Source organism: Oratosquilla oratoria, chromosome 12 (genome assembly GCF_046742065.1).
Source record: "Oratosquilla oratoria isolate Oo_2021 chromosome 12, ASM4674206v1, whole genome shotgun sequence".
In the NCBI taxonomy this organism is placed as follows: domain Eukaryota; kingdom Metazoa; phylum Arthropoda; class Malacostraca; order Stomatopoda; family Squillidae; genus Oratosquilla; species Oratosquilla oratoria.
In genome coordinates, this window is record NC_134788.1 from 24,643,293 (window position 1) to 24,666,161 (window position 22,869).

Genomic DNA, 22,869 nt, shown 5'->3' on the forward strand with positions numbered 1-22,869 from the left:
GTAGGATGAGCGAGCTAGCGAGTGACCTGGAACCGAGCTATCATACCAGTTCAGATGACTAGACAAGCGTAGTCAACACTGCCTGCATGCCTGCCTGCATGCCTGCCTGTAGCGGCAGCAACCACGTCTCAACATCAACAACAAAGTCGTCAGCAGTGTATATTGGACCCATCAATCAAGCAAGTGTAGACTTGAGCAACAGCTGAGCACGTTCACTCGTGTTGGGTTCTTGTCCGTTCAATTAAACGACTCTAGACTCTACTGTAGTCTCGAGCCACTTGCGTAACCGACCAATCTCGTTCCACACTAGTCACTGGACATGATAGATGGGGGGCAGGCAGGACTTTGGGGACACCACTTTCGTGGTAGGTAGCTTGGCTGGCTGGCTGGCTCCATGCAATGAGAAATGCAGGGATAGGTGACATGTCTGGGGACCAGGTCATGGGGAGAGAAGGGGGGGGGGGGAATGGAGGTGGGTGGATGGATGGAATGGTGAGGTAACAAGGGAAGGTGGTGGGTGAGCAGGGGGGGAATGGAGAAATTGGAGGGGAGGAAAACTAGACAGGATGTCTTTTGTATGTATATCTAATCCTTAAACAACGGCCACATGTGCTTTTGAATACAAACGATAAAGGCGGTAGTCATAAATAGTAGGAGTAGTAGTTTATGGATGTCCCTGTAGGCAGCTAGGCTTTTTTTTTTTTTAACTCTGCTTGGGGGGTGGGGGACCATGCACTCTCGTCTATCAAGCTCGAATTGGAGGTGACGAACTGACAAGCTTTCAAATGCTCTTGTGCTACTTGAGAAAAGCGCTAGACAACACAAAACTGGTCACATAATTCCTCGTCATCATCATCATCATCGTCTGCTGCTGCTTCTTGGAATGTTGGGGGCCAAAAATAAAAAAATGCTTTTGATTCTCTTCTTGATTAAAAAAAAATAGCACAAAATAAAGTAATAACTTGAATTAGTGGTTTGAGGAAACGAAAAGAAAATGGCTTGAGTGTTTTGTGGGTTAGAATGTATTCACCATAGATTCCTTGACAATATTAAAAACATTATGACATACAATAAGGACAAATGAAATCAAACAAAATGAGGACTTGCTCGTAAAACGTGTGAGCAGCGCACCTTTTCACAAAAAAGTGTTACTCAACATAACCAATGTGGGAACTCAAACATGTGGCAACCTAGGTAGCTCTTTTAAAACTTTTTCCAGGGAGGGGGGGAGGGGTAATATACTACACACTATCTACACAGTATTTTTACATTTTAGCCGGTTTCTCAACAAGCATGGCCACCAGCAAACTTGCACCCACCGGCACTAGGCTCAATTTTTTTTTTTTGTTTTTTTGTTTTTTGTTGTTTTTTTTCAGAACTGCTGAGACCATCTGGCCTCATGCCACCATCGCAGCTCCACCAAGCTTATGGGCACGCATGTACACAACCCAGCGGATGGACAGGCAGGCAGGGACCAAATCCGGCGACAATGGAAGCAGGGCATTGGACAGTGCCACAGCCGAGACCAAACAACAACAGGGAGGAGGAGGGATTCCGCTCCCATTGGCAGCCTGCCTGTTCACCTGCCCACACCCATCCATCCATCCTGGTTCTGGTGGGCAGCAAGCACAGCAACGTGAGCTGTGGTGGTGGCACCAGGCCGTAGTACGGTAGACTGTAGACGGGTCTGGCAGCCGCATGTGGCCCTCGAGGGAGGGTGGAAGGCGACCAGCTGAAGTGGTAGTTCCGTGCTACTGTGGAGAGGCTGTACGTACGGCGGGGCAGCGGGGCAGTGGCAAGTCGCAACCCGACTTTGTATGTATATATATATATATATTATTTAGCCTTCTCATATTTTTTTTACAGTGTTTTTTTTTTTTTTTCTTCTTTTTTTCCTCTTTCATCAAAATCTAGTTGTGGTCTTGGGGCTCGACCCCACCTCTTATCTTACAGTCATATTGCCGTTATCTACTGTTGGGATTTTATTTACAGCAGCCGTTACTTATATATCTACTCTGGGTTTCATATCAACAATCAGAAATTCTCAAACAACTAGTAGTAGTAGAGACAACAGTACATAACAACAAAGTGACACCTCCCAAGACCGCAGCTCATTCCGTTGTGCCTTCTGAAGTGGTGGTGGTGGTGGTGGTTGTCGTAGTGGCCAGGGCGGCAGCGGTGGACGTGCCGCGTACACAGCTGTGTCGTAGATGGCATTGTTTCACATGGTGGTCGAGTCCTGTCGAAACTAATTGTAAAGCTTACAAGACCATTTAACTTTTCTTTTTTTTTCCACTTTTTCTTCAACTGTCAACTTGGTAGGCCTCCGACACGTAACTTGGTCTCATAAATAATAGTCTTTCTCTCTCTCTCCACTTTAAATAAATAATTGGATCCACTCTGAGAAGGTCTTCCACTAAGGTCTTGTTCCACTTATTGGGTTCCACCCACATTTAATAATAGGTCTCCATCTCTACCCAACCACCTGGATTCCTACGTAAAATGAAGCGCCGACACTCATCATAGATGAAGATGAGAAGAGAGAAGGGCATAGCTGGCAGCCACCAGTAGAACCTGCAAAGGAAATATAAATCCCTTTTATCCATGACGGGTCTACAATATTGATGCAAAAATCTTTCAATTTACAGTTCATCTGAACGACTCTTCACTACGGTCATTTTTGGCCTGTGATCGTATTTTCACAAATTTCCCCCATCTTTCCATCAAAGGTCATAAGACTCGAAAATCAAAAGGAGGGAAGGAAGGGCCTTTCAGTTGACGCATGTACGTACATACATACATACATACATATACCAAGGCTTTTTCCCCCTTACTAGGGAGGTAGCCAAAAAGGAAAAGGCATAAAATCATTCCCACCCATTCCATCCCTGAAAACCATCTCCAATCCCTGACCCTCTACCCTTGCATTTACCTCTCGCACTACCCCATCCATGTATAAGTTGAACAGCCAGGGTGACATAACGCATCCTTGACGTAGTCCCACCTTTACCTCAAACCACTCACTCTCTCCATTTCTAATCCTGACACAAGCTCTACTACTCTCATAAAAACTCTTGACAGCTCTGAGAAGCTTTCCTCCTATCCCGTATATCTGCATAACCTCCCACAGTGCCTTTCTGTCTACCCGCTCTTAACCACTTCACTCCAGACTTAAATCTCGCGGGCAGCAGCCAATGCCAGCCGTACGACGTGTCGTAATAATACTCGCATCATAAAATATAGTCACCGCTTATATCGATCGTTCTCTCTTTCACCCGCGAATTTTGAAAACCACAGAATGGGATTCAGGGCACATTTGGAAGAATGTAAAAACACAGGGGCGACTACAATAAATATAATCAAGACGCCGATATGGCAGCGTCGCGAATCCACTTGCTCCTCATGACGCCTACGTGTGCGGCACCGTATGGAAGGGGTTAAGCCTTTTCCAGATCCATAAAGGCCCAAAAAAACATCCTTCCCCTTTCCTATAGCCTTCTCACATGTTTGTCTTACCACAAAAATCTGATCTACACAACCTCTACCTGTCCTAAATCCACACTGTTCCTCACCAAATACTCCCTCTGTTCCTCTTCTAATCCTCTCAATCAAGATCCTCCCATAAGCCTTCCCAACTACACTTAACAAGCTAATCCCTCTGAAACTACTACATTCACACTTGTCCCCTTTTCCTTTGTACAGTGGAACTATACAAGCACTCCTCCAGTCCTCCGGCACTCTACCTTCTCTCCAGCAAACATTAAATAACCTCACCAACCAGTCCACCATCACTGTACCTCCTTTTTTAAGACATTCTGCATGGCATCCATCCAGACCAGGTGCCTTACCTACTTTCATCATCTTAACTGCTGCCTTCACTTCATTCTTCCTTATTTCTCCTCACTCATCACTCATTTTCTTAGCATTTCCCACTGCAGCTATCTTTCCCTCCCTATCCTCCTTCACATTTAGCAACTCCCTAAAATATTCTGCCCATCTTCCCCTTACTGCCTTCTCCATTATCATCTCTCCATCTGCACCTTTTACCTTTTCTTCTCTACTTGATTCGCCTCCTCTTCCTCTCTTAATTTCTTTCCAAAACATCTTTTTATTACTTTCAAAATTTTCTGTCATACTCTTACCCCATTTTACATCTGCTCTCCTCTTTGCCTCCTTTACCTTTTTCTTTACTTCTCTTTTCTTTTCTTTGTACGTCTCATATGACTCCCTCGTCCTATTTTGTAACCAATCTGTGTAAGCTCGCTTCTCTTCTACAACCTTCTTCATTTCCTCATCCCACCATTCACTACCCTTCCTTCTATTTCCTCCTGTCTTTCTTGTTCCACACACCATCTTTGCACACTTTGTGACTCCCTCCTTGAACCATCCCCATTCCTCCTCCACACCTACCTCTACTCTATCCTTCACTCCCTCCCACTCCTCCTTCAGCTTCTTCTTGTACTCCTTCTCCTTTTCCTCTTCATTCAAAGAGTTCACTAAGCACCTCCCTACCTTTTGTCCCTTTCCTCTTTCTCCATCTGTCCTCCACTCTCAACATACCTTCCACCAGAAAATGATCTGATATTCCCCCACCCTCTCCCCTTAGCACATGTACATCCTTAGTTCTTCCTATCATAGTCCTATTTACCACTACATAGTCCATTAAAGCTCTATCTACCACCCTTCCCTCCACCCTCTCCCATGTGTACTTATGCTCGACTTTCTTCCGAAGCACTGTATTTGCTATCATCAACTCTCTTTCTAGACACATTTCCACCATCAACTCTGCACTACGATTCTTTCCTGGAACTCCACATTTCCCAACCACTCCATCAATTGGATCCTTTCCTACCCTAGCATTAAGGTCTCCCAGTACTATTACATTTACACTTCTCCCTAAACCCTCTATGCAGGAATACACTCAACCCTCGATCGATTTAGTGGGCAGACCTCGACTTTGCGGACTTTCCAACCATCCTGCATCTCCTTTTTTTATTTATACACTCCTCCGCATGACAGCCATCTATTCCAGATGCCTTAACTGCTCTTAAAATCATCACTTTAATAACTGCTTCTTTCATGTCACGTTTCCCCATTTCTCCACTTTCCTCCTCATTCATCTCATTTTCTTAGCACTTGCCACTGCAACTACCTTTCCCTCCTTATCCTCCTTCACATTTGGCAACTCCCTCAAATTACCAAGATCAAACTAATTTACGTCACAATGGGCCAATTCCAGCAAGTCGTACAAATCTCCTGTAATCTCCCTTTGAAGAACCGTCATCATAGATCGCCCAGGGTAGCTAGCAACAACCACTAGTCAGATCCTCCAAACATCCCAGACGACGACGACGACGAGATCTTGGGCCTGATCTAGAGACCCAATGCCATGACACTAACAAATGGTCGGTGAGCGAGAAAAGGAGGCTTCGTCTCCAGGACGATGCACCTTTCAGAAAGTCTCCTCTGGCTTTGGCCAAAATACCCTCCCATCCCTATACGTCTAAAAAATAAGGACAAAAAGACGTTTTACGTACTTGAGGGGGTACATACGCAGACCCTTGTCCATGCCTGGGGTATACGAGAGGAAGGCAGCCAGGCAGGTCTCAAAGAGCAAACCAAAGTTCAGCACCCAGTTCCTGAAATATCAAGAAGAACATGAAAACCTGTGCACCCATCATTCCTTCACTTATGTTAAATGTAATTTTCCACATTCCAGCAAGTTATCTTCATGCTACACCTTAAAACAGGACATCGAGGAGCAAAAGATTATAACAAGGCATAATTAATGTATTATTAAGGCACTTTACATGACCACTTGAACATTAAGATGTATGTGATCTGTACAAATCCTCTCATGTTGATATATACATTTGTATAAAGTCCTAACCTTACAACAGTGGACAACTGTCGTCAGTCCATAGCATCTTAATTCCTAGACCAGTGTAGCCTCAAATTTTTCATCTATTTCCCTATCTACAGCGGGAGACTGAAGTGAAGGTATCAATTCAGGTCCCCATGGCTGCTATTTGACCGAAAAGAACAGATCCCTACCATCGTTGCATTTACACACGTTCACACAAACTTACTTCATGCCCTGGTGCAAGATGGAATTACGTCGGGTCTTACAGACGATCAAATCAGCCCACTGAACTATAACGATGGAAGTGAAGAAGGCTGTATGGCAGGTATATTCAAGGATCTTGCGATCATGGTAGGTCTGAAAAAGAAAAGACAGTCACTAATACCATACTCAGTATACTTCTTGGGAACAGTTTTGAACATCAAATTCTACATACAAACATCAACGTATTAATATCATGAAAGAAAGATCAGGGATAAACTTGGAATCTTCGGGATATTTTGGTATGACGTTCAGAACCACCGAGTTTGGACTTACCCATTCCTGCCTGTAGGAATCTTCAAGATCATTAATGGCCTTTGAATCCCAGCGTTCACGCAGTCCGAAGAGATGTGGTGGCAGGAAGCCATTCTCGGCCATGATCACAAAGTATGTATAGAAGCCAGCTAAGGCTTGGATCATGCCGATCTGACCATAGGCCATGGAGATGAGCCTGTACGCGTAACAACAATTCCATTAACAAGTGACCAACATCTACAGCTCGTGGGATCTTTGTTTCTTAATCAACAGCCTAAGGAAAACCTCAATTCAAAAATTCATTTAACCTGACAAATCTAATGTCAACAAGAGAAACTGTGGACAAATTTCAGTGCCTAGTTATACATATAGGGGGGCACGCATCATAAATCTAGTTTAACTTTAGCATTTGGTTCTGATCCCATGATATATAAAAATGTAAATAAAAAAGAAATTGCTGTGCAAATTGTTCAAATCCCATAACATTGAATCAAGCTGAGGGGAGGGAGGCCTCCTTTTATGGTGCACTGTCAACTTGTTTGATGCATTCCGAGCCATCCTCTTTTCAGAGCCAAAAAAAGAAAGCAACTTGGCATAGTGTAATCATTAAGTGACAAGAGTGATGGCATAGCAGTGTATAATAGATCCATGTTGATATTATTAACCAATATATGATCCTATTTCCATTCAGAATATTTACCATTAAGCAATACTTATACTATGGGTAGCTATCAAACACTGGAATACACTATTGACTACTGATAACAATGGAAGCTGGCCCATCTGTACTGTCTACTCTCAAAAAATATTGGCTATTCCATATTAGCTTTTCTTTCTGTCCAACTAGAACTATTTATTTCACAGGACAGTGTATTTAAAAGATACAATACTACAACTTCTAGATATATATTCTCTAGAACAAGAACATTAGACCTGTAAATATACCACTGCAATTTCTGTACTGGTTCTTAAGTGAGGACGATTCCCAGCTTCAGCGAATAAAGTCTCCAATCAACCCGTCCCTTTATTTTTTTTATTTTTTTATTATTTTTTTTTTCGCTATTTAATTATCCTCCTTGGCTCCAGACACTTGTACGTCCTGACCAAGTATTCCTATCTTGTACTGGATCCACTCACATGCAAAGATGAGGTCAAAGATCATGCACAAGCTCATTCCTCATTTATGTACAAGGAAAATGTGAAGAATGGAAAATTCAAAGAACAATGGCCAGACACGGTGTTCAAAGGCAATGGTTAAACATGAAACTGTTAGTGAAGAAAGACCTCGAGTTGTCAGGAGGCTTGATGGTGGTGGTATATGTAGTATACAGGAGACCAAACTAAACAAAATGGTATCTTACTTTCAAATGTTGTAGGTTTTCCGACGCCACAAGCCTGACCTTGTGGCTGTGGTAAACAAGAACCTAACATGGTACAGACCATTAGACAAACAGAGGTTAATTGGTGGGATTGTCACCGAGAGGGAGGGAGGAAGAGAAGGCCTGGAGCAAGCACGTTTGTCGTAACGCACCACCACAATTAAACATATGGGTGAGACAGACGGGCGGGTAGGTGAGAACGCACACTGTTCAACTTTGGTTATTACACACAAATCTACATCATGGTGAACACGTAAGGAACTGTGTTCCATCCAGTTTGAGAAACAACCTTTTAGGGTCAATTGGATGGTTGCATTCATAAATGGGGTTGCGGGTAAGGACACGTATCAACTCGTTACGTTGCATTCGGTACGTCTGATCCAATCAACGGAAAGAGTTAAGGATGGTTTCGATTTACACTACATTTACTTACACACAAACATTTGTACAGGCACAAGTAGACAAAGTGGCACAATAAAACAAGCACCCTCCAGAAATAAAAAATAAAAAAGTTCAAGAATTTTACTAAAAGTCCTTTAGCTACTTAGAATAGGGGGGGGAGGGGCTGGCCAAGACAAAACACACCCACTTCTGATACATTAAGACCCATTTAATACCCAAACATCCTCCTCCCCAACACGGGTGCACCCACAAACACACCAGTGCCTATGTACACACACACACCACACACACACACACACACACACACACACACTTTGTAAATAAACACGTACACACAAGCATGCACATATACATGCACAAATTGTATATTGTACATCCATGCATGCATGTACACACACAAATATACTGATGAACAACGCTCCCTAAACATTCCTGTAGCTTCGATGTCGAGGTCTACACCAAAATGGTATTTTCCGAAGCCAGTGCCCTACACAAGAATATAATCAAACGTATTCCACCCCTTCAATAGGAAGAGCCACAAGTCGTCACCGCCGCCCAACACCACAAGTCACGTGACCTCCTGTTGCAGCGTCTTTTGGCTCTACACTATCAAAGGGGAACCCCCAGAGCCCTGCCCAAGCAAACTTCACCCCTACACAATGCTCTCGTACACTCAGCTCTCACACGGCAACAGTGGGACCAAAAGGAAGATGTGGCGTAACAGACAGTGACAACGGGACCAGTGATGGCACATTATATGACGTTGTTAAGCTGGACCTTTCCTCACCTGTAGTTGACCAGCTTGTCGTGCCAGGGGTCACGGGGTTGGCGCTTCATAATGTCCGACTCAGCCGCTTCATAAGCCAAGGAAATGGCAGGCACCTGGTGTGTTAGTGTAAACATTGAGGGGGGAGGGACTACTCCAGTGAAGAAAGTAAGGCACTTGTGGGAAAAGCCCTCGGTAACGGACGTCGGTAACTGGATGCTGCTCTCTATCTTTCTCCTAAGCCTGATTGAGATCCATGACAACGAGCAGTGGATCACAGGGGAAGGAAGGAAGGAAGGGGAGGGAGTGCTCATCACGGGAATGTCCCTAAGGAGGATCACACTCCCCTGCTGCTGCTATAAACTTACCCCCCTCGCTCACTTGCGAACAATGGTCTAGGTAGGTCCGCAAGTTGCCCTGATGAAGCAGCACTCACTTTGGATAGTGACGCATCCCTCGCCTTTTGTCTAAACCCTAATTCCCCCTTATGTCCACTGATCGATGTCGGGATCAGAATGGTACGTCTAACAAGGTAGTGAGATGAGAAAAGCCAGTGCCGCCACCAACCACGAAGACGTCAGATAGGTTTCCCAGTGTCCCAGTACGGTACTCTGGTTGGTATCAGCACCAACACCTGAGGAGGATGTGATGGTTTCTACCTAACGGCTCTACATGCACCAGTGAAGCTCTCGACTAGAGCACTAACCGTCTGCTCCTAGATTTTTTTTTCCCCATCTATGCCATATACCTTTCCAAGTCTGCTAAAGTCAACTGGGGGGGAGGGGGTCAATTCACGAAGATTATCATGATTTCTCCACTGTCAAAACTATGTGCTATTGTATTTACAAGTGTCTGTACAAGTGGGTAGTAGCTTTGTTTATTTATTTGAAACTCGTTTCGGGCCCTTGAGGAGAATGTTGTGGTGGGGTGCCGTCCGGCCGTCTGACCCACGGCAGACTCGTTTGACCTTCGCCAACCCTTTTGACTGCGGAAGAGGTATTGGCAGAGGAGCCTCTGCTACCAACACTCAGCGTAAACAAGCCAGACACAGGAAGCACAAAGATGAAAGCACATTTTGTCAAGGACAACTGGCAAGAACGACAAAAAAATAAAAAGTTTGCATGCAAGTCAGTATCAGCTCCTCTTCTTCCCAGGCCTCCTCACATCATCTCCTGATGTAAGTCAAGAATTTGCGGAGGGATTCGTGCGGTCAGATCGGGGGACGTCCTGCAAAACGTCTAAATATTTCACACTACTGGTCTCGTCGCCACCATTCCACCGATCGCCTCCATTCCATCAAAATTCTTATCAAGTCTTTGAACAGAATTTTGTACACACCCAACATAGACAAACTTTGACAGGAATGATGATGGAATAATGACGAAATGGGAACAATTCATTCCAACCAGCCAGCCATCAGTGAGAATTCCAATTGATTGTTGAAATTTAGATTCATTTGAACCAGAGTCTTAACGGAGACCTACATAGGATCTGACCACAAGAATTTCTGCAAACTCTTGCCTGACTTCAGCAGTGAGTGGCCAAGACACAGGAAGACGGTTAGTAAGACGTAAACCTGTTCGACTCTGGGGGAGGTCATCCGCTCCACATTACCTCTCATTGACAAGCTTGTCGGTGAAGGGATTACGCGGCTGACGCTTCATGATGTCAGATTCTGCCTCTTCGTAGGCGAGGGAAATAGCAGGAACCTACGAATTGTTACAACCAATATACAGTCAACAATAAATTAGGCACAAAAAAAACTAAACAAAAACAAGTTTCAACTGAACACCAAAAGCTTCAGACCAATTTTAGGTTAAATAAAGTCAAACAAAATAAAAATAAAATAATAACAAAGCTCATGAGCTATGTCTACTAACAAATACATTGAACAAATATAAGTGGCTAAAGCTTTCTTCTCTACAGCTGCTTACAAATAAAGCTGAAAACAAAATAAAACCAATAATTACTAAAGTAAAAAAACTAAAAAAGAAAAAATAATGTTAAAATAAAAATTGTGTACAGATACGGGACATTGTTACTCTCAGGATCAGACGACATGCTGAACTCTCCCACACGGACGGTTTTAAAGTTTTTGCTCTGTAACGCCGTTAGGGCAAATTTCATTCGGCCGCCAAGGGAAGAACCAACTGGGGTCAGACGTGTTTGTTCTCGACCGATCTCGCTAAACCAGTCAACTTTGGTGGGTTGGTTCCCCCCCTCAGCCCAAAAGAAACTCGCCCAGCACAAGTGGCAGGCAGGCAGCAACAAACGTCTAAAACTAAACGACCATGTGGAGGATGTCTGAGCAATGCTATATTAGTACCCAATCCCGAGAGTGTAGAGAGAGGAGAGAAGACTTGGTAGAAGCGCCGCATTGTCCTGCAGAACCCAGGGTTCGACCGACCCCGACTTGCGTGAGGCCCCCCCAGCATGTCCATGAGCCATTCGTAAATTGTGCAGAAACAAGGCAGGTAGAAAATGTAAAAAAGTGGAGTGAGTATGCACAGACTCGATGATAAAATGTAAATGGTGGAGGAGTCAACGGACTACACTCTTTGGGTGTGATATAGAAAAATAATTTGTCATCCACTTGCATGGTTCGGAACTGGCAAGAGTATCAAGTAACTGCAATGTTGCAAAGTGAAGCAATTTCCCCCCATCGGGTGGGTTGCAAAGTCTACTTCTGCAATTTGGTCACCAAGCTTCAAAAAAAGTTAGGAAAAGTACAATAAAAAAAATTCTTTGCATATTTTGATGCATTGGTCTTGGTTTGAGAGAAAATCCATGCAAAGCCAAAAGTGGATAAAGGTTGGAATAAAAAGAGAAGATGACGCGTGGTCTTGCTGGTATTCAAGTCCAGTTCTCAGTTACCTGCTGTTGACAAGTTTGTCGTTAATTGGGTCCCGAGGCCTGCGCTTCATTATGTCCGATTCGGCTGCCTCATAGGCTAGCGAAATTGCAGGCACCTTTTGGGGGGGGGACGTAAGGGTTTTGGGGAGAAATTTCCCCCGACAGGACAAAAGGCCAATATGAAAAAAGGGGAAAAAATAGAGGAGCGGGATGAAAAAACTCAAGCTTCAATGGAACTGAAGGCAAAATAATAAAAAAAGAGGTAACGGAAATCTTTCGAAATATACAAGAAGCTTTGGCGCTTTAAGACGTTATGAGTGAATTCATGCATCGGACACACACGGGAAGATGTTAGGCATAACACTCAAGTGCAGAACTCCGCATGGCAACATTGGCGCTACGTTGTTATAAGGATGAGAATGGGTGACACCATGTGTGAGATGAGGTACTGTGACCATGATTGATAAAGGCAAGATGAGATATTCTGTAGAACAATAAATGATAGCTGAGCAAACACGCCCAAGTCCAAGAAATCCTGAGAGAAAATGTATCATTAGCATCCAGATGAAGTAATAGTAATAGTAATAGTAATAATAATAATAATAAAAAGATAAATGTGAACAAATTAGGCTTCAGACCGAGTCCTGAATTTGGAGTCTGGCTGCCTATATTGGCACATCAAAGCTTCAACCTTAAATATTTCTTGTTCCAACATGTCCGTTAGACGTATCAATGTTCGTTCATGCTGTTCAGCTTTGGCGCCAAATTCACGCGAAAGAAGAATTATAGCAAATAACAATCTTTTTCTCTATGGCCCATTAGAGTAATTGAATATGCATCCACACAAGTAAAATAACATATGCACATACATACATACACTTGGGTTACTGTGTATGTTTACGCTAACAAGTGTGTGTATTTACCTAGTTGTATTTTACGGGAAGGGAAGCTATGCTAGTAGTGTCCCGTGTTCATATCTCATTTTATCTAAACTGTTTTTAAATTCATGTATTGTTTTTGCACACACCACTTTCTCATCTAACTTGTTCCAAGAGAGTGAGTAAGTAAGTGAGTGAGTGAGCGAGTGTGTGTGTGTGTGTGTGCAATTTTGTTTTACACAATATCTAACTGCAATATTCAAGATAAACTATACTAGTTACTGCCCAAGCTTTTCCTAGTATAACCGTTTTAAATTTGAGAGAGAAAACGAGAATGAAACACAGAATGATAGAAAGAGAAAGAAAGAGAGAGAAGAGCTTTAGAGTTGAGACAAATGACAGTAAATGGTCCTTTCCTAACTCTTCCATTTTTTTTCTTTACTGACGACACTAGTTAACTAGGTACATATACGCTTTTACTCGTGTGGATTTTTCAGAAAAAAGATTAAATTTTTCATACGTGCGAGTGCTTAGGAAACATCTTAAGGAAAAAATGCTGTAGGTAAAGCCTGAAAACCTTCTGGCCAGATGAAGTGAATAATAAAAAAAAAAAAAAATAATAATGTTACCTCTCGTTCACAAGCTTATCTTTGAATGGATTTCGTGGGTATCTTTTCATAATGTCACTTTCTGCATACTCATAGGCCAGGGAAATTGCGGGTACCTACAAAAGGGGCCATCAGAGTCAACCGCCAATAGATATGAATCAAAGACATAATAATCAAATAGAGAAGTCTACGAGAAATACCAAAATACATATTACTGTCCCTCAAAGCAACTTGTCGGTTTTTGCCAATTACAGTGAAATTTAACAAGTAGCAATATCCTTCAGTGTAATAAATACACAATTCTGCAACTTACTGACAAAGTATGGGCCAACTAAAGTTACGCTTTGTCTACTTTGCAGAGGGAATAAAAGCAGATCCTTCGTTTAATGGCTACTACGGCTACATGTGCAACTTTCTCTATTCTACTATGTACCTGTCATTAACAAGTTTATCGTAGTTTGGGTTTCGTGGAAAACGCTTCATGATATCAGACTCTGCCATTTCATAAGCTAATGAGATGGCAGGAATCTTTAGAAAACAACACAAATATTAGTAATGAGCATTTTTTTTTAAATTGGGCAAGAACATTATTATACATTGGGGGGTGGGTAAGGAACATCTGCCTCTTTGCCACTGCACTCAAGTACTGATCATTGCATCTTCTGAAACTGAAAGTGACGGTCTATATCCCTACCACAACTCAAAAATCTAGAGAAAAATACATCACCTATTATCAGTTAAGTGACCAAAAAAATATTACTGAAACATTCTCATTACCAACTGATGCTCTATATATAAAGTTAAATATGACAGTGCCTTGGCAGATTGGACATGACAAGGAGGTATGCAAAAAGTGCCTCTCAAGGTCATGCTACTTACCATATCAGTGCCCAGATCAATACACAGGATGGTAACAGTCCCGAGGGGAAGTGGCACGGAGCCGATCATGAAGAACAAGAACGGAGAAATCTCGGGAATGTTGGAGGTCAAGGTGTAAGCGATGGATTTCTTCAAGTTGTCGAAGATCAGACGTCCCTCCTCTACACCGGTAACGATGGAGGCAAAGTTGTCGTCCAGCAAGATCATGTCGGCAGCCTGTTTGGATACGTCAGAGCCAGCAATACCCATAGCAACACCTGAAAAGAAGAGCACAGCCACGACCATCAGTTGAACCGTAATGTGCAATAGCCATGCTGCTTGAAATTCATGTGTATAAAAGTTATCTGGACAAACTAATCATAGTCAATCAACTAAGATCCATCCAACATTAACTAAATCATCAATCACTTCTCCCGGGCTTGCAAAACGTCAAACTGTAGTAATGCGTGGTTTGCTACGTACCAATGTCGGCCTTCTTGAGGGCAGGAGAATCATTGACACCATCACCAGTCACAGCTACAATGGCACCCAGCCTCTGACAACCTTCTACAATGATCAACTTCTGCTGGGGTGAGGTTCTGGCAAACACGATCTCAGTATGGTGCCTCAGGACATCATCCAACTGCTCAGAACTCATGTCACGAAGTTCAACACCGTGGACGACGGCTGCCTTTGCTTCACGGGGATCTACTTCCTTGATGGGGATATTCAGTCGCTGGGCGATGTCCTCTACAGTCTCGTTACCTTCGGAGATGATACCTACGGACTTGGCAATGGCCTTGGCTGTGATGGGGTGATCACCAGTAACCATGATGACTTTGATACCGGCAGATCGGCACTTGGCCACGGCATCAGGCACAGCAGCACGGGGAGGATCAATCATGGACATGAGACCGACGAAGCGCAGACCATGCACGGGGAAGTTGGCCGAATCGGAATCGAAAGGATAGCCCAGAGGGTACTTGTCTGATGGAAGCATGTAATCGCAGAAACCCAACACTCGCTCTCCAAGACCACCGAGCTCGAGGTAGGCGTTGTTGAAGGCTTCCTTCATCTCTTCGTCAAGAGGCTTCTCTTCTCCGTTCACCAAAATGGTAGAGGATCTCTCCAGGATTCTCTCTGGGGCACCCTTCATGACCAACAAGTATCGTGGGTCGTCTTTGTCTTCTGTCTCGTGGATAGACACCTGAGAAACGCAAAGAAAAATTCATTCCAAGTAGCCGCCAAGTCACAATGAAAATTTTCTTCAATATCATGGAATCTATCAAAGTGAGTTTTATCTACATAAGCCTCCACAACATAAGAAAATCGTTCCCGTTAATGACGATTATTTCAATAGTGCGTCCAAGGGCATGCACCACCCCACAGCCAGCCTTCCTTTAGCTACGTAAAAAAAAACTGCTGGTAGGTCGTTTGAGAGAATCTACAAGTTACTACGTTGAGAGGGTAAAAAAATATACGTGCATACACCAGAGGCTTGGATATACAAGAGATCAAGTCCACTCACCTGGTACTTGTTGGTGGAATTGAAGGGGATTTCGCAGACCTTCTTGTTGCGGGCTCTCCATCCCTTGACGTCTCCCATGGCCAATTCCACGCACTTGAGCAGAGCAGCTTCGGAAGCATCACCATTAACCTCCCGCTTCAGAATGGGCACGTTCTCCTGGGCAGACTTGAACTCGGCACGGTTGCACAGGGCTGCGATACGCGACAGAGCCTTCCACCCGCTGGAGGTCTTGTCGTACTGGCATCCGGACTGATCTTCGGAGGTGTCCGCTTCGATGATGGTGCTGTCGAACCACATGTGAGCAACTGTCATACGGTTCTGGGTTAGGGTGCCGGTCTTGTCGGAGCAGATGGTGGAGGTCGAGCCCAAAGTCTCTACGGCTTCCAAATTCTTGACAAGGCAGTTCTTGGCAGCCATCCTCTTGGCCGTCAGGGTCAGACACACTGTCACGGTAGCAAGCAAGCCCTCGGGTACGTTGGCCACAATGATACCGATGAGGAACACGACAGCATCCAGCCAGTGGTAACCTGTAGTCGAAAGCAAAATATTCGTCAATCGGTACCCTGGGGCTTCTTCCATTTGACACGATTCCTGTTGCATCCAGGACAATTGCAACATGCAACCACCAGCTGGACCCAAAGATCTCATCAATTCAATATTTCAGACCACCCAGTCATGGGACACGGCTGAACTGGTTACGAAACCTACCGAGAATGAAAGCGATGACGAAGAATGTGACACCCAAGAAGACAGCCACACCAGTGATGATGTGGATGAAATGGGCAATTTCCTTAGCAATGGGAGTTTCACCAGTATCCAGACCGGAGGCCAGACCAGCAATACGACCCATGACAGTGTTGTCGCCAATGTTGATCACGATTCCCTTGCATGTTCCTGAAAACGAGAGTTTCCCCCGGTGAGACGTCGTCAAGAACCAAGAGGGGCAGAAATATCTTACAAGAATAATCCACATTTTAAGGTTGAAGCAGCTCAGAGCAAGACTTGCCGGGAGGGAGAACGTACCTTCTACGGCATTGGTGGAGAAAAAGGCGAGGTTCTTTGTTTCCAGAGGATTCTCGTTTGTGAAATCGGAGCTTCGGGACTGTGGCTCAGACTCTCCGGTGAGTGAAGAGTTGTCGACCTAGTATCACGGAAAAGGAACGAGTTAGCGACTGATGAGCAGGCACGGGCTGGGGAGACCATAAAACCATTCAACTCTTTCCCTTCTGAATACCCCCAATCAGACGACCTTGTATTACAAGGAACACCGCCAACCCCCAAAGTTTTGGACATAGATATGTCATACAGGATTTATACATAATGTTCCCATGTAAGTACTGTACGTTCACACAAGCAGTTACGATCCCACAGACACCCTGAATGGTCTCTGCCAACTGCTGGTTGAGAAACCCTGTTACAGAGGAACCGGCATGTAATCCGTGCTAATCTATTGTACAGTATATACATTCTACTCCCCCCCCCCTGCTGCTTTTCCGTTACTGTACGGATGTCCTTTGACATTCTCGTCTCTATTTGGATAGAATGCCCATAGGCTGGCACTGTCTCCAAACCAAACCTAAAGCCCCAGTCACACCAAGCTTATGACCCATTTCCGACCACCTTCGACAGTGTGGCGCTTTCTCATGACAGGGAGGAGGGGGGGGGGACGATTCATTCCAATTGCATTGTCCTGAATTCTTTTCATAAACAGAGGAACAGCACAAATCAGCCTGGTCACCACCAGAGGTCGGAAACAGATAAGTTTGGTGTGACTGGACCGTAAGACCTCTTGTATCTTAGGGAGAAACCCAACCCTTACCAGCTCCCCTGAGGAGGTTGAAGGACTGCAGGTCCACTATGTCAAAATGCGAGCAGATTCGAATTGAAGGTATAATTCTCGAAAAACGTAAACATAAAACGAGAGTAAAGATACCTTGAATCCTCGAGCTTCGATGACACGGATGTCTGCAGGGATTCGGTCGCCGAACTTGACCTCGACGATGTCACCAATGCAAAGAGCTTCTGCCTGAACGTTGATCTTCTCTCCCTCACGAAGCACAATGGCATACTGCGTAAAACAGACGCAAGATTACAAATCTATTCCAAAAATCTTATCGCTATATTCACAATATGTTCAGTATCGCACACTTTCCAAACAGCAACAATCCAGTTAAACTTATACTAAGGAAAAGAAATAGAGAGGTTCCCACAAAACATGGATAAGATGCATTTGTAATTATATACCTATGCCAATGCTGTAAACCTACAGGCATTAGTGAGATTAACAACTTTCACAAACACACACACGCACACTCTTAACCCATTCAACTCCGATGACAAGATGTCTTGTCATTTGGTCAAATAAAACAAAAAATCATAAAACACCAAAATGTTTGATCAAACACCAGAAAAAATATGACGTCAGTCCTCGCTTCGCTGCGAGCGAAGCGAGGATTGACGTCATATTTTTTCTGGTGTTTGATCAAACATTTTGGTGTTTTATGATTTTTTGTTTTATTTGACCAAATGACAAGACATCTTGTCATCGGAGTTGAATGGGTTAAAAACTGGGTCAGCCTACTTTCAAAAGATTGGAAAGACACAAGTGATATGATTATAGTATTTAGGTCACTAAAGATGATAGATTGCAGTGACTAAATCTGATTAAAAATGGGAGGACTTTCAGAGGTCATGGAGCAAGTTAACAAACGACAAAGAAATACAGTTCTCTGTGTAACAAGTGCACAAGTACTAGATGGAACTGTTTACATGATATAGCCCAAGCTCAAACGATATACAAATTCAAATATAAAAGTGATCATTTGTGAAATCAAGGATACGGATTAAGTTGGAAGTGAGTTTGATGCCAAGTATTTAAGTACAGTACGATAAAAAATTATGAGACTAGGAGATGGGACCCAACAAACGTTGTTCCTTTCCTGTATACTACAATTACAAAAACACACACACACATACACGCACACTAAAAGAATTTCAAATGCATCATTAGCTATTGCTTATCCTGCTCTGAAAAAAAAAAAAAAAAGGTAAAAATGACAACTACTGAAATACCTGGAGATATTCTCAATGCACATACTTGCCTGATCATCAGTACGCAATTTTCAATCTTATGTGTCATGCTACCATTCATCCTACGCCTTGGACATAACAGGCATACTACCAAAATAATTCCTAAAGTTTACATGTGATGTCATGGTTCTCCAGTGCATCATTGAGTTTTTTTCAAAGATATCTCTCCATCACTTATTCTCATTTGAAACTTGGAAACAAACCAACATTTCAATACAGATCGTGTTCCTCACTGGGGTACTCTAAAATTCAGTCTCTAATATCTAAAACAAGTTTTGAAACAAAAATCCTCATATCAGAAGCACGTTGATATATTTCCAGAGGCAAATAAGTCAGAATGGGATCGTGAATGGACATTAAATGATGTGGCCTACTGACATGTTCCCATATGCTTCATAAAATATCAAATGGACTACTGGGTGAGGGTTGGGGAGGGAAACTTTATATGGTGAAGAGGTGGGGGTACGCCATCTTAAGCCGTCAAGCACGGCTGTGGAGAAGTTGCACCTCGCTGCTGCACCATTTTTCAACTAAGCAACATGTCAGGGAACAGGGGGAGTTTTCACCCTTGGTGTACAAAATTCAGACAGGGAGTTGAGTGGGTCTTCTTTACAATGCAAGTGTGTACTGGTGCAGCCACTAAGAAAAATAGGATCTTTGGCATGTATCCATTTCTAAGGAGTTTTCGTTCTTATTAGAATTTTAGAGACTGAAGAAAACTATCTGAACTAGCTTGGGTTTGACTTGACTAATGAAGTATCACTGTTGGTTTTCTTCAATATGCATGGACAGGTGGTGCTGTGAGAATAATCTCAAGACCTCTATAACTAATCGGTCACTTCCATTACCTGTTCTCTTCCTAAAATGTTTCATTCGTATATATTTACATTATATATACATATACATACATATACATATACATACATATACATACATATACATACATATACATTTATATACATATATATATACATTTATATACATATATATACATTTATATACACGTATATACATTTATATACATATATATATACATTTATATACATATATATATATACATTTATATACATATATACATATATGTACATATAAATATATACATATATACATATGTATATATACATACATGTATATAATATACATGTATATATGTATTATATACATATATATACATATGTATATTATATATTATATATGTATATATACAATATGCATGTATATATACATAAGTATATATACAATATAAATGTATACATACATATGTATATATACAATATACATATATACAATATACTTATGTATATATACAATATACATATATACAATATACATATGTATATATACAATATACATATATACAATATACATATGTATATATACAATATACATATATACAATATACATATGTATATATACAATATACATATATATACAATATACATATATATACAATATACATATATATACAATATACATATATATACATATATACACACATACATATATATATATACACACACATATATACACACACATACATATATATATACACACACATATACATATATATACACACATATACATATACACACACACACACACATTTAATCTACCCACCATGACTTTTCCACTTTTTATCCACTAACCAAGGTGCTGATCATAGAAATTGATTACATGTAAATGCCTGTACATCTATAATTTACTGTCTAGTTCAACACTACTTACATCATAATTGTTTGTATGGCACTGGCATATGCACGACTAACTCTTCCGCTGAAGGTGCCGTTTATACGTTTGTTCTGGTTGGTGCTATTTAGCCAACAGTCACCCTCAAGAAACATAAGGGTTAAATAGTCTCTCAACCTTTTTACTACTACTAACAACTGGTACGCTTTTTCTGGCTGCCACAAAGCAATTTTATTCAGCCGAGGGAAAAAACCCAAGCAGCGAAAGGGTTCATGCCAATGATTCAATTCGTCATTTAGCATTTGTACGGGAAAAGCCTGGACTCTCAATTTCTAGACAAAACTATTCTATGTAAACGGAGACTGGGACTACACAATAGAAATAGCTGCTGTCCTTAAACATATTAGAGCCTGAGCGACTTCCTTTTCCATTCAAAATGGTGGCCTCAGATTCTACGGTTCCTGGAGAAGCATCTTATCGAGCAAAAGGCAAAGATACCAGCCTGATGTCTATGTTCAGTCTGAAATTATCCCTATGTTGCTTTGGCTACAGTTCCTTCTTAAGTATTTCACATTTAATCGAGGCAAGTTGCACACCGCTTCGTGCATAAGCACTACATTTCAAAGCCATGCACATGTTTTCAGGAATCTTCTAACACATGATACCTTACACACACCATATATCAAACATGAACAATAAGCTCAAACACCATTTGAGTAGCGGTAAACACATCTTAAACAGCCATGGCTTTGAATTTACGATAATAGCTTTCTAATTAATATAACAATTAGTTTCATTTTGACTGTACATAAAAGCAACGACATTAAAGCTATGGCAATGGATTATCTCCCAAAAGAAGCTCTGAAGTGAACTACGCATCTCGAATTAATTTCCTTTTAAGGTCGTGTTGCAACTTGGGTTCATTTATCTTCAAAAGAACATGACTGTCACTAACAAGGGAGTAAAGCTGACAAACAACAGTCAGTCCTCTCCACTTTCTATCTATAGGTCAGAGTAGGACTGTTGGACTCAAATCAGGCTACTATTAAAACTATTCACTGCTCAAAAATCCAGTCTCTTTGTAAGCAAAATCCTTTCACTTTTAAAATAATCCCAACAAGTACATTTCAAAACTTTGAGAAAAAAAATATTGTACAGCCTTGGTTTCCTTTGTTTGCGTACTAATGTGGTGGTAGATACGAGACACACACATTGGGAATCAAGTGTGATGAAAGCACTTGAATGTAAGCAGCAGTGATAAGCATTTTCCAAGACTCGGAACATTTCAGGTCTTCCATGTAGCCTTTCCCCAATGTACTATAATGCATTGACTATAGGTTATTTGAGACCAATAGGACCAATGTATACACCACAACTTTTAAGAATACTTCAGACTTAAGTCACTATGTGCCATTTCTTAATCCAAGACCAGCAATGCAATGTTAAGAGAAGCTCGAGTTTTAAACCAAAACCTCGAGCCAAGTTTGCCTCTAGAAACCCACACAGACCGAAGAGGCGGAAAGAGTTTAACACTAGCAATAAAAAACAGGTCTTGACAATACCTGGGGGACCATGTTCTTGAACGATTCCATGATTCTCGAGCTCTTGGCCTCTTGATAATACGAGAAGACCCCAGTGATAATTACAACAGCCGTGAGCACAACACCAAGGTACAACTGAAAGCAAACTTGTTCCGTCAGTGGCTGAGGGAGAAAGGGAGCCATACTCCTCCGCTGCTCAAGGGCAATCTTAGCAATAATACTGATCTCCGGCAGGCGGCGACTCTACTGCTATGGTGCAAGTCCTCCTGTGGTCTTTGCTACCCTTTGCCAAGCTGGGGAAGCTAAGTCTTACTGATAGCACAGCAAAGAAAGGAGGCACAAGGAAAAGTGTGGCCAAAGGGTTGCTCCAGACCACTAAAGAGGTTGCATATCATCTAGGCATCTTGGATTATTGCAGGCATCCACATCTGTCAGAAATGCTTTGAGGGTAAAGAGCACGGAAAAGGTACAAAACAAGAGAAGGGGTGGGATCAAGCGCAGGGTATATCTTAACATTAGAGCAAGGCACGTTAGGTGTGTATTATGTACAGACTACTAAAATACGAAAACATACAAACACTACCTGGTGCAAGTGGGGTTTTTTACGTGTTCGAATAACCACGGTGTTTTGGGTTGTGGAGACCAGATCACGAGAAGCACTTGTAAATCTAAATCTTGACCTAATTGTGTTGCTGTGAAATAAAAAAAAGACTAGCACAAATTCTTACAAATGTTCTCGTCCAACACCTGGTCTGGTCTGGTCTGGTCTGGTCCAGTGTCCAGATGTGTCCTTACCTCGACTTTGGTCGTACTTACTAACAACTTCCTATCCCTTGGTCTAACATGTACTAAGAAGCCTCTTTACTCCAGCGTCTTACCATGACAGGATCTAACACATTCC

At 42.3% G+C, this 22,869-nt stretch overlaps 1 protein-coding gene across 15 annotated transcripts in view; it reads right to left on the reverse strand.

The window, feature by feature from the left end:
- Positions 1-1,004: 1,004 nt before the first annotated feature.
- Positions 1,005-22,869, reverse strand: part of Atpalpha (sodium/potassium-transporting ATPase subunit alpha) — a 175,928-nt gene continuing 154,063 nt past the window's right edge. For 10 of the 15 annotated variants that reach the window (XM_076194579.1, XM_076194574.1, XM_076194577.1 and 7 more), the window contains 12 exons: positions 21,990-22,103; positions 17,585-17,719; positions 16,675-16,792; positions 16,360-16,545; positions 15,652-16,178; positions 14,607-15,330; positions 14,145-14,401; positions 10,541-10,635; positions 6,401-6,575; positions 6,090-6,220; positions 5,538-5,639; positions 1,005-2,574 (listed from right to left, as the gene is read on the reverse strand). In XM_076194579.1, the coding sequence (XP_076050694.1) occupies positions 2,454-2,574; positions 5,538-5,639; positions 6,090-6,220; positions 6,401-6,575; positions 10,541-10,635; positions 14,145-14,401; positions 14,607-15,330; positions 15,652-16,178; positions 16,360-16,545; positions 16,675-16,792; positions 17,585-17,719; positions 21,990-22,103 (2,685 nt within the window). In that variant the 3' untranslated portion in view covers positions 1,005-2,453. Of the gene's footprint in view, positions 2,575-5,537; positions 5,640-6,089; positions 6,221-6,400; positions 6,576-8,947; positions 9,043-10,540; positions 10,636-13,698; positions 13,794-14,144; positions 14,402-14,606; positions 15,331-15,651; positions 16,179-16,359; positions 16,546-16,674; positions 16,793-17,584; positions 17,720-21,989; positions 22,104-22,869 lie in introns of all 15 variants that reach the window. The other 5 variants (XM_076194567.1, XM_076194568.1, XM_076194569.1 and 2 more) reach the window with 5 other exon arrangements.